The sequence below is a fragment of the Canis lupus genome, chromosome 2 (genome assembly GCF_011100685.1).
Source record: "Canis lupus familiaris isolate Mischka breed German Shepherd chromosome 2, alternate assembly UU_Cfam_GSD_1.0, whole genome shotgun sequence".
In the NCBI taxonomy this organism is placed as follows: Eukaryota; Metazoa; Chordata; class Mammalia; order Carnivora; family Canidae; genus Canis; species Canis lupus.
Genome location: NC_049223.1, coordinates 67,002,333 through 67,015,254, shown reverse-complemented (window position 1 = coordinate 67,015,254; position 12,922 = coordinate 67,002,333). Strand labels below are relative to the sequence as shown.

Below are 12,922 nucleotides of genomic sequence, written 5' to 3'. Positions count from 1 at the left end.
TCAAGTATAGGACTCTTTTTGATTTAGTGATTTAATGAACAATGAGACACACTAAAATCTTTTAATTCTCATCTACCCCATGAGAACCAAAAAGAAATCCCAGGTTTTAAATAGTTGCTTTTATAAAAGCTCAAGTGTCTATGACTGACTGCCTCTTACCTTATTTTTTCTGTAGTTACACTGTTCCCTGCTGAATTAGCTGTTGATACCAACATTATGGCTAAATGGTAAAGGAACGTAAGTTAAATATTTGATGGTTTAAAAGAGTAAATATTGATAAAAACTTTATGACAATACATACTCAGTGGAATATTATTCAGCCATAAAAAAGAATGAAATCTTGCCATTTACAATGTTATGTATGGAGCTAGAGAGTATAATGCTAAGTGAAATAAGACAAAGACAAATACCGTATAATTTCACTCATATGTGGCATTTAAGAAACAAAACAAATAAGCTAAGAAAATGAGGGAGAGAGACAGAGAGACAGAGAGAGAGAATATGGCCAAGAAAAAGACTCTTAATTACAGAGAACAAACTGATGGTTATCAGAGAGGAGGCAGGTGGGAGGATGGGTGAAATAGGTGAAGGGGGTTAAGGAGGGTACCTATGATGAGCATTGGATGATGTATGGAATTACTGAATCACTATATTGTGATATAGTGAAACGAATATAACACTGTATGTCAACTATAGTGGGACTTAAAATTTTAAAAAACAATAACAAAAAGTAACTCATTAGTTTAAAAATAAAAAAAACAAACAAACCAAAAAACCCTTATGACCAAAACATTAAATAGTTTGGCTAGTCTTCTAAGGATGAGTAATCATAGACCTGAATGAGTCTGAGATGCAATTTCTTACTCTTTTGAATAGAATTAATGTCTAGAATAAAGCAATTTTACATTTCTTTGTTGTTATATGCCACTATATCTTTCCTTTTCTTTTTCTTTTTTTTTCTTTTAAAGATTTTGTTTATCCATGAGAGACACACACAGAGAGAGAGGCAGAGATGCAGACAGGGAGAAGCAGGCTTCATGCAAGGGAGCCTGACATGGGACTTGATCCCAGGACTCCATGATCATGGCTTGGGCTGGATGCAGGCGCTAAACTGCTGAGCTACCCAGGGATCCCTATTCCATTATAGTACTTTAAAAGAATAATAATCACAGTCAGTTCAGAGATTTTTTTACATTAAATTGCTTCACACACATAGGTTCTGAGTGTATGTACTTTGTATTATGAAGCAGGATGATCATGTCCACAAAAAGCTTTGTAAACATAACTTAAAGCAATTGTAATTTCAAATCAAATCCTAAGAAAAGTTTAAGTACAGACTGTCTATAATTTTCTACAAATATTTAGGAATACTCATTAATAATATATCTTTCTCTAAAAATCATATTTCTAGATTTTATTGTTTAGTGTTAAAAACAATAAATGTGATTTTTTCTTTTTTAATCAGGGAAGTTGTTTTGCATCATAAGCCTGGTAGGAAATGTGAAGCTGAATTATCACTAATTCCAGAGTCAACAAATGAATTGATGAACAGAGGAAAGTTGTGGATAGATATGATGCAGGAGGTGATAAAGAATAAGGGCCAAGAAATACAATTAATTGCAATAGGAAGAAAACAAAAAGGTATTAAAATTAAGGAAGAGTCATATTCATGGAATCTGCAAAGATTTAGGCTAATTACAAATTTAACTATATTGGTTTATCTACTGGTTCCTCTACTTTCAGGAGAAAAAAAGGAGCTGCAGCTCTAAAGATCACTGGTAATGTAATAAATATACATTTTATGTGTACAAATAAGACAAATAATTATGTCTGAATTTTCAATGCAATTGTAAACAAGCAATAGTAAGGCAATATTCACTGAAAGTCTGGATGTGCTAGGTACTTACTAATTGCTTCACTTATTTTTACCTCGTTTAATCTTCCCTACAACTGCATGGCATAGATACAATTGTTATTCTTGTCTTACAGATGAATTTAGGTAATCTGCCTAATGTCACACAGGTGGTAATTGGCTGGACTGAAATTGAAGCCTAGGTTCAGCTCTTAACCATGACGCTTTTCCGTCTCAAAATGTAACTGGGTCATTTGTTTTAAAAAATTTTGGCCTTAGGGGTGAAAGGGAGTGAGAGATATGAGGCTTCCTTTCATGGAAAGAATAAGTCACAGAATTAAAGGCACTGTATTAAGTAATACTGGTCAATGGTATTATAATAGTGTTGTATGGTGACAGATGGTAGTTACACTAAACTTGTCAAATCACTAGGTGTACATCTAAAACTAATGTAACATTGTGTGTCAACTATACTCAAATACAGAAATTAAACCAAGAAGGAAATAAAATTTCAAGTATTTCTAGGAAAAAGCCCACCAAAAATAAGGAGGAAAGCACTCTGTCCTCTGTATCTGCCTCTATTATGGAATGTAATATACCATATTGCAGTTATTTGCTTTCCAGCCTATCTCTGTCTCCAGAATGAAAGCATTCTGCCTGTAGGGCTCATGTGTAATTGTAGAAAAAAAAGGCTCAGTTAATATTTATCATATTGAATTGATTCAATTACACTCATTAAAAAGAAACAAATTTGGCCTTTTAAAAATAAAGTTTTGTTGAATGAAAAATGAGCTTTGTATTTTAGATTAGATGTTTGTTTCTATTCTATAGAAAATAAATCGGGAAAGAATTAGGTATTCTAGGCCACCAGAAGTTCAAGTACAGTGTAAAGAAATAGGAATTATAAGCTCATCATTTCCTTATTTAAGGTACTCTACCATATTTAGTTGCTATTCAGTTAACAAAGTATCAAAACAAAGATATTTTTAGAAATATTTCTCACTTGACTTAATTTCCATACCTTCCAGATGTATTCTTCAGTATGGCAAGAGCGTCTGGATAGCCATCCATGTTGTAGTCTCCAATATGAAGAGTAATTGGAAGTGGTATTTCAGTTGGCCGTTGTTCATGCACAAATGGCACAAAGCCCCAGAGTGTGCCCTTGTTGCTGAACTCCTGGAGAACTGGAATCCACTATGGAATAAGAGGAAGAAAGGAGATTTTATAGTTACTTTAGGAAAAAGAATTTCACCATTTACAAAACAAATGATCCATTAAAAGTTCTCAAGATAAGCATCATCTCACTTAAACTTCTTTATCTCTACAATATACAAAGGGTATTAAAATTTACTTTGACTAACAGATAACTGACACTCTGGAAAAAATAAAGTCCCCTTTAGATTTCATCACTAGTCATTTTTCCTTGAACTGGCACATAGAGCCTTTGAAGTTTTTCACAAAATCACAAATATTAGCTTTGAATTGATGTTGCTTCCTATAGTTGAATCCCCCATTTTATTTTATTTTTTTTTTAAAATTTTTATTTATTTATGATAGTCACAGAGAGAGAGAGAGAGAGAGAGAGAGAGAGAGGCAGAGACACAGGCAGAGGGAGAAGCAGGCTCCATGCACCGGGAGCCCGACATGGGATTCGATCCCGGGTCTCCAGGATCGCGCCCTGGGCCAAAGGCAGGCGCTAAACCGCTGTGCCACCCAGGGATCCCTGAATCCCCCATTTTAAACCTGTGTTGAGTGGAAATGTAATTTCAAGTGACTAGTTTTTAAAGATTCATTTATTTATTTTAGACAAGGAGTGAGAGAGCAAGCAAGAGGGAGGGGAAGAGGGAAAAGAGAGAATCTCAATTAGACTCCCTCTGAAAATGGAGCTCAACTGGAAGCTCTACGTCACAACCCTGAGATCATGACCTGAGCCAAAACCCACAGTTGGATGCTTAACTGACTGAGCCACCTCGGCACTCTGCAAATGAGTATTTTAAGTTAGAACAAACTGTAATATCATCTAATACTGATGTCCTTTCAGGAGGATCAGCTTAAGAAGAAAGAAGATGACAGAGTCTTCCTTGTTCCCCTGCTTTTTGCCTTTTATACGTGATGATGACTTTAGTTATCATCTTCAGAGCCAAGAGTTCTGAGGCTTTCCTAACAACACGGGCCCTGAAAAAGTTCTGCCTGTCCAGGGGGATGAACTTTGTCATCAACATAGCTGTAATCTACTTTTAGTAAATTCTTTGTTTTTATATTGATTGTAATGAAGAAAACAGAGAGAGTAAGTTGATTTCAAGAAGAGCTTTTGGAAATCCATTCCTCTTTTTAATGCCTTAACCTTTACTCTAATAACCTAATGCAAACTAAAAATCTGAGGAGTGGAAACCATACCATTAAAATTATAAATATGCCCATAATTAGTTAAGAGTATGGATACTGGAACACTCTTTAGAGATGTTCAAACAGGTACAGCTGTCTTGAAATGACAGCAGGCCAAACGTGCCTATATATGTTTATTTTCTTTTAAGCAGGTGACACCTTATATGGCTCCAAGTCAAATTTCATTAAAAATGGCTTCTTAAAAAGGGTTTAGTACAAAGGATATCCCAAACATTTTCTAGGTTTTCCAAAGAAAGCATAATTTGCCAAGGCAAAAGAGAAAAAATAGCTAATAAGGACACATTTATAGTAAATAAGCTGTTTTAAAAAAACTTGTTTACATCTTAGATCAATTTTTCAATCTTTCTTAAAGCAAAAAGAATTATATATTATCAAAATGATTTACCCAACTTTGAAAAAAATAGTTGGTTTTGTTTTGGAAGAAGATGGGAAGTTTCGCAAAATGTTATCACAAACTTCTGAAAAGCTTGACAGTTTATTAATGAGGATAAAGTATTCTTATTAATGTAAATGTATTAAGGTCTAAAAAGTAAAAAAATTTTATATTCATATGACATCCTTAACAGTCACCAAAGAACTGTGACATTTATTTTTCCAGAGAGATGAGGATAATTTGAAAATATTCTTAGAGTAGTCTGTCACTTAAGCCAGGCTATAATTACTATGTTTACTTATATCCATGAAACAATGATTAGGTGTTACTTGACCTCATGTTTTCAGTGATTCAAAACTTAAAAAGGCTTAAGATAATAAAATTTATGAGTATAGAAGTTAAATGTTTTTAGAGTGTTGATTGGAAGTTTTTAGACTGTTGATATGGAAGTTTTTCTTTAGTGTCTGAGTATAAATGTGGTTTCCTTATATAAGGGCAATAAAAGTCAGTATGTTATTTTCTCATTTCTTACCCTAAGATAGAAAACAGAACTGATTAATTCTAGTACTATAATACTGGCTTTCTCTGTCTGGTGCTATCAATATGGAAAAATTCTCAGTATTACAACCTATCATTGCCACATAATCTGCTTTGACTATTGGATTCTAAATTGTTTACCTACAAGCTACAGGCAAAACATTGGCATAAGTGAATGAAACAGATATAGATAGCACAAATAAAGATTAGCTTCGACAATTGTTGTGTTCTTCTCCATAACCTTTTATTATAGTTAGTGTGCATTTTACCTTATTCCTAGACTATAAAATGCTAATGGATCATTTAATTACGGGACCAAGAATTGGTCTTCTTCACCAGAAATGATTATAACAGTGCCTTCCCCTCAAAAAACAAACATGAAAAGATTTAAATGCATTTCATTAAAATGAGGAAGTCAATAATTTATATAGGGTTTCTCTGTGTTCTGATTTAGATAATTTTTCTAATCTCTGAAGATTTTCTTCAAGAAGGTAACTCTATTGACATTAAAAAACAAGCTGATATACCTGCTTTGTTCCAGATCTTGCTAAGTAAATGATGCTTTTCTGGCAGTTTTTATCTTCACAGCCTGGCAATAAGTGATCCATGTGTCCATCTCCATCTGCCAAAAGAAACTTCAAGAGTCCATTAACAGCTACAAAATAAAGTGTTCCTGTATGGCAGATTACATTTCCTATTTGTTCAAAGTCTGCATCAATCTGGAGGAATGGAAGAAATTGACGTAGGACTTTGTGATAAATGCGATTCAATTAAAACAATTATTCTGGCCCTTGCCACCTATTACCTGGATTGTGTCTTATTTTAAATTGCTCACTTTTTGTAGTTAAATATTTACCCAATATTGGGAGAAAAAACCCATTTCAGGCTTTAATGATAAAATCATCAATTTTTAAACAATGTGGCTTTTGACTTACTTACACAATTATCATTGCTGCCACAGGAGAAAAAGAAGCTTGTCAATAGCAATTATTTTATCTTATTTTAAATGTGTCTTTACAAATTAATTTATTTAAACACATGCTTTTAAGTATCTTTTACATAGTATGAGATTTAATTCAGGAAGGAGTTCTAAAGCTCTCAGCATCCTGGCTTCTAAGCACCAATAATTTTTTATCAGTAAAAAGGCATATGAAAAGAATGCAGATGTCCTTTCCAGCTGACTGCTTTTAAAAAGCTGCACAATGGGGGTACCTGGGTGGCTCGGTTAAATATCTGATTTCAGCTCTGGTTATGACCTCAGAGTCTTGGGATGGAGTCCTGAGTCTGGCTCTGCCATCAACATGGAGTCTGCTTTGTCCCTCTGCCTTCCCTTCCCCACCCATGTGCCCATACATGTGCACACATTCTTTTTCTCTCTCAAATAAATAAATACAAACTTTTAAAGAAAAGCTGCACAATGCTTTGCAAAGACCTTCAGAAGTGAGGTTACTGAGGAACGTGGAATCTGTTCCTCTAGTGGTCTCTCCTATCCACTGCCTCTTATCTGATGGGGTTTATGGATTTTGATGTCCTAGAGTTAAATCTCTACAGTGACATGCACAGTGGAATAGTCATTTAGATTTTACATTCTGTGCTGCTTTAGTCGCTGATTTATTTGCTATGGTTTAATATATAATGTGTGTCTGAGGTAAGTGCCTTCACAGTTTGAAGGAAATAATAAGGATTAGCAATAAATAAATATTCTTCCATGTGCAGGCTTACATATTAAGAAAATACAGAATTCTAACAAACCTATCAAGTCTTCAGTAATATATTCGAAAGGGAAAAAATAATTTTAAGTGGGCTGAAAACATAGCCAATGGAAGCTGACCTCAGCAAGGAAAAATAAAAGGCACAGCATAGTGAAAAATAAATTTCTTTCATTTAATTTCATGGTTTAATTACTTATGATCCTTATGATTAATATAATTTGTGATTATAAACCCTTAAGTAGAGGAGTAAAACATTAAATAAAATAGTTGAATTAATAATGGAAAGTATCGAGAACATCTGTATTTGACAGTATATATGCATTTGGATTAGTGAGAGAGAAGCTGAGAGAAACATGCAACTCTAGGCAGGAATACTTGGAAAGGAAAAGGGTTTCCAAGGACATAAACATATATCATGGTTAAAGATAAATAAAAAAGAGCTAGCCAAGTAAGAATGAATTAAATGCAAAATGTGATTTATAAGCAGGCTCTAGGAATATTATAGACCTCATTAAAAGCCAAACCATTTTATTGCAAATTAATGGAGGACCAATTAGAAGACCATTACTAAGTCTCTGCCCTTCATTTTTACCCAATGGCAAAATACTCAGATTAGATTCTGATTTACACTTTTATTTTCTTCTAGTTTCTTTCTTCCCAGTAGCTTCCTATTTCCTACGAGTATTTCAACTATGACTTAGCAAATAACCATCTAATAAACATACAACAAACTCATGTGATAATTTATAATCATGCCTTTTGGTATAAATTATCAGCAGTATTTTACGGATATAGTCATAGAAATGGAGATCTTTATCAGAGAATGTCTTCCTTGTGCCCCTTCTAAGTGCTATTTTTTGATATTTAGAGGAAGCAAGAGAAAAGCTTTCTGAGAGTCCAACTTCATGCCCAAAGGAAATTTTCTTTCTTAAAGGCAACTAACATTTAAATTTCACAGATTTCACTTTTCTGCAGGTTTTTTAAAACAAATTATTTGAAAATAATTTAAACTTAAATGTTCAATAAAAGTAGTACATAGAATGTATGTAAACACGTTTAACCAGATGTGCCTATTGTTAACATTTTACCCCATTTGTTTTATCATTTGTGTGCTTTATGAAATCAAGTTTTTGCTGAACCATGTACATAATTATATAGATCATGGCCCCTTAGCCCTAAATTCTTGAGTGTGTGTTTCCTAGGAATAGGGATATTCTTTTACTTAACCATAGTGGTCATCAGTTCAGCAATTCAGACAAATACTTCTATCTAATGTACTATTTAAATTCCAAATTTATCCATTGACCTAACAATATTCTTCATAGCATTTTTGCCTCTCTAACACAGAATCCAATCTAGGGTTAGGAATTGCATGTTTAGCATCCTTGAATCTAGCATATTTTCATAGCCTCTGTCTTTTATAATCTCTGTATCTTTTTTTTTAAAGACCGCATGAATCTTCTACTTCTGAAAAATACTTCAATAATACTTAAACTTTTATGCCTAGAAAAAATAATTTCAGAAAAGTAAATTTCACATGAACCAAAGGCCCAAGGCTAGAACTAATATTCATTTAAGCATATTCTATAAGAAGTAATGTGACTTTTTTTTTTTGAAATAATGTGACTTTGAGCAGACTATGAAGAAAGTCATGCTGACAGAGGTACCAGTCTGTGAACTTGGACACATTCCTTAAAGAAGTCCCAGGAATTAATAACTTTGTATCTTCTTCTCCTTAGGATTTCAGGGCACTTCAAGTTTTCTTGAAGGCTAACATCACTTCTCAAAGACTCAACAGAAAATGTAACAGAAGGAATGGTATTCTAATTATTTTAGAATTGCAGTGTAAAAATTGACCTTTGGAATGGCTGATCACTACAATGCACACTGAACACATGCTAATTTTCATCTGATGTTGACCTTACAATTTTCTGATGAAACTCTTCCCTAAAAACATATAAAGAACTTATTGAAATACATTTAATGATTCAAACTAATTTTCTGAAAAATTTTAATCTTAAAACCAAGAAGGCACCGAAATTAAGTTATTGTTTTCATAAAAAATGGATAATCAATTTTTATATAATGGTTTTTGTTTTTAATTAAGCAGGGGCAAAGAAGAAGCTACACATATAACAAAGGATCACATAGGAGTGGTTGGGTGGCTCAGCCAGTTAAGCAACCAACTCTTGATTTCAGCTCAGGTTGTGGTATCAGGGTCCTGGGATCAAGCCCCAATTCAGGCTTAGTGGAGAGCCTGCCTATGGATTCTCTCTCTCCCCTTTCTTTCCCCCTCCCCCCATTCATGCATGCATTCTCTCTCTAAAATAAATAAATAAGTCTTAAAAAAAAGGAGTCACATAAATATTACTTATCCTCTTAAACATGCATAATTTCGTGAAATTAACTGACCTTTGGTATCATTTAAACAAATTATAACTCTGTTCTGGCCCCAGATTACATATTACCTATCCAACTTCCTACAACAATTTCTCTAATGCAGGGATTCTCAAATTGTGGTCCCAGTCCACAGCCTAAGCATCACCTTGGGAACTTAAGCCCCTGTCGAGATCTAATGAAAGAGAACATCTGAGAGTAGGGCCCAGCAATCTGTATCTGGCTGGATGCATGGTAAGGTACAGGAACCACTGACCTAAGGTATTTATACTGATCTCCCAGGAACATCAGGGGGATATATATGGATCCTTACTCCTGTCCTGATCATGATCCTCCATTTAGAATAAACTTCTCTTGCTAATCAAATTCCATTACCCATTTATGACTAAGTCTGTATCCTTTCCTTAGGAGCTGTGTTCCATTCAGCCTGACTCCAGGTCATCTTGTATAAATTAGGTCTCTTGGGCAGTCAACTCATTATGGCAACAAACAATTACTACTCCAGAAAACAATTGTTTTCTGTGAATGTCTTGCCACTCCATGAGAGTGTGTGGAGATTTTAGCATAATGGAAAGCAGGTAGAACAAGGATCAGACATATTTGGGTTTTTAACCTGATTTAACTCTGAATAAGTAATTAGTCATATAATTTTGAGAAAGAAACTGAAAAATAATTTTAAAAATATTATGACTTTTTGGGAACAAGTGCAGCATTTTTTTTAGTATTTTTTATAACTGTTCAAGATGTATTCAGTTTTTTAGAAATGTCTTCCTCCTACTCTTGTTGCTAGCTCCCCTCCAGAGTAGCAGCCACTAGCAGTTTCTTATATATCGTTCAACACATAATTTATGCATATACATAAACTATATATAATTGTGCACAAATGTTAGTATGGTTATATCGCTTTGGCACCTTGAAATTTTCATTTAATGTATTTTTGAGATTCACTGCACATCAGTTGATTTGTATATGCCTCATATGTAACACAGCAATTACAAAGATATATCTCAATATAATCAATCCTCTATTGATGTGCAAATACCAGGGTTGTTTCTGATCTCTTATAATTCAAACAATCCAACAATGAGTAACTTTGTACAGGTATTATGTCATCTTTTGAGATGATATCTGTAGTATAAATTGTTAAAATGGAAATTATGGTTTTGATGGTTATAATGAACTTAAAGCTTTTATTTTAATCTCCACAGAGTAGTTTTCAAACTTTTTAGTCTCAAAAGTCCTTTATAGTTTTTTTTTAAAAGATTTTTAAATTTTTAAGCAATCACTATGCCCTACATGGGGCTCGAACTTACAACCCTGAGATCTAGAGTCACATGCTCTACTGAGCCAGCCAGGGGTTCTGAGAATCCCTATAGTCTTAAAAACTGAGGATCTCAACAAGCTTTGTTTATGTGGGTTATACTGATAGGTATTTATATCAGAAATTAAGACTGAGAATATTTAGTAAGTCAAAAATATAGTCATAAATTTATATACAGTAAAAATCACATTTTCATGAAAAATAACTATTTTCCAAAGCAAAAATGTTTTGCAAGAAGAGTGGCATTCTCTGACTGAACAGAAAAAAGTTGGATTTTCATGCTGCTTTTGTACTCAATCTGTTGTTTTGGATGACAAATGTGAAAATATAGTTGCAGGAAGTATTTTAATAGTTTCTTCAGATAACTCTGGAACTTCTTTCATACTACCACAAAAACTCAGCAAGTGATAATTTCTTAAAGATTAGTCCAATGAAGAATACAGAGCCAAGCAATGAAGTTTTCTTACTGTTAAATAAAATCTAGTAGTCTACTTTGCATTTTGAATGGATTTTACTATTGCATGACTTTGTAAAACCACATGTCAAACATTTAGAAGATAGTGGTTCACTGAACCACTGAGTGGTTATGTGGTTATGAAACTGAGTTATGTAGATATTCCAAGTGTTGAAATAATTCATTATACAATATCAAAAATTCCCATTTGTTAATATCACCACCTATCTTATTTCAAAAAGGTTTTTAAGCATTGGGAAGCTGTCAGTTCATGGTAGCAGGTTATGGTTTTCTAAAATCCCAATTTTTGCTTGAGACATTAAATTTTATCATTGGCACCTTCCCATTAGTTGTTATCTCGAAGGGACAAGTTAGTTTTGTTCATTTTATTTTATTTTATTTTTTTTTAATTTTTTAATTTTTATTTATTTATGCTAGTCACAGAGAGAGAGAGAGAGAGGCAGAGACATAGGCAGAGGGAGAAGCAGGCTCCATGCAGGGAGCCCGACGTGGGATTCGATCCCGGGTCTCCAGGATTGCGCCCTGGGCCAAAGGCAGGCGCCAAACCGCTGCGCCTCCCAGGGATCCCAGTTTTGTTCATTTTAGAGAAGATGTCTACTAAACCCCAAGTGAGAATGACTGTTTTCTGTTTCAGTTGTTCTTTCAAGTAAAAAAATGGTACAACACTAAAAAAAAAAAGTGGTTAGTTCAGATTACAACATAATCACCCTAGAGCTTTTCATCAAGACAACCATCATGCTCAGTTTTATGCACATATTTCCTGACATAGAGTATTAAAAGGGTGTGTACTTGAGTCAAGATCTAATAAAATTATTTTTCACTGCTTCATTGAAAACATTCTTGAGTCAAACTGTTTTTCTTATTTCTCCTTTAACACTGTGAGTGTATAATGGTGAAGAATGCATGGTAATGCATTGCATGCTAATAAAAAGTGGTGCTACTGCTTTGGTTTGTGCTAAATGGCAAGCAGCTTTACTCACTATTGCTTTTACATTATCAGAGCTAATGTCAACACTGTGAAAAAGGCCAATTGCATCTTAATACTACTATGCAGATAGTTTTGGCCTTATGGACACCCTGAAAGAGTTGCAGGAAGCCTCCCTCCACTCCTAATCCCAGGTCTATACTTTAGACTATACTTTGAGCATCTTCACTAGAGAGGTTGCACCAATAAGTGAATCACCAAATACTCTGATTGTTGCCACACTGATAAGTGAAAATGGTATTTCACCGTAGTCTTAATTTTTAGTTTTCTTATTAAAATGTTGGTCTTTTTCCTGCCAATTTACAAGAGTGTATTCTACATTAAGAAAATTGTTCTTTTGTCTGTGATTTATTAATACTTTTCTTTGTAGCATCTAGGTTTTCCTTTTAAGTTAATAAGGCCTTTGAAATTCACAGTACTTGGGGACATTATTGTTGCTTTTAGGTCTTTGATTCATCTAGAGTTTATTCTGACTTAAGCTGTGAGTTATGATCCTACTGCACTTTTACAGAGATGGATATATCCAGTTGTCCCATACCACTTACTGAATGATCTAGTTTTCGGGAAACTCATTATCTCTGAATTGTCTTTATCTGTACAATGATCAAAAGGAACATAATTTGGCTACTGCAAAGGGTCATTATGAAGATTAAATGGGAAAAGAATTTGGGAAATACTATAAAAGAGTAAACAACTATAACAGAATACATTATTTCTATATATCCCCCTTATCACAATGTGTACTTAGGACAGTGGTATACTGTGCTTAGTAGGTGGACAAGAGAGTAAAAAAAAATGTGTAACTCCTAAAAGAACAGACTGGTTTTTTGCACTTCCAGGACCCACTTAATGTTATAGTAGTAA

General features: G+C 33.8%; 1 protein-coding gene across 1 annotated transcript in view; it reads right to left on the bottom strand.

Moving 5' to 3' along the window:
• Positions 1 to 5,851, bottom strand: part of ITFG1 (integrin alpha FG-GAP repeat containing 1) — a 143,607-nt gene extending 137,756 nt beyond the window's left edge. The window contains exons 1-2 of the mRNA XM_038531139.1: positions 5,696 to 5,851; positions 2,874 to 3,046 (exon numbers count right to left, since the gene is read on the bottom strand). Of these exons, the coding sequence (XP_038387067.1) occupies positions 2,874 to 3,046; positions 5,696 to 5,776 (254 nt within the window). The 5' untranslated portion in view covers positions 5,777 to 5,851. The remainder of the gene's footprint in view (positions 1 to 2,873; positions 3,047 to 5,695) is intronic.
• Between the last annotated feature and the right edge of the window lie 7,071 nt (positions 5,852 to 12,922).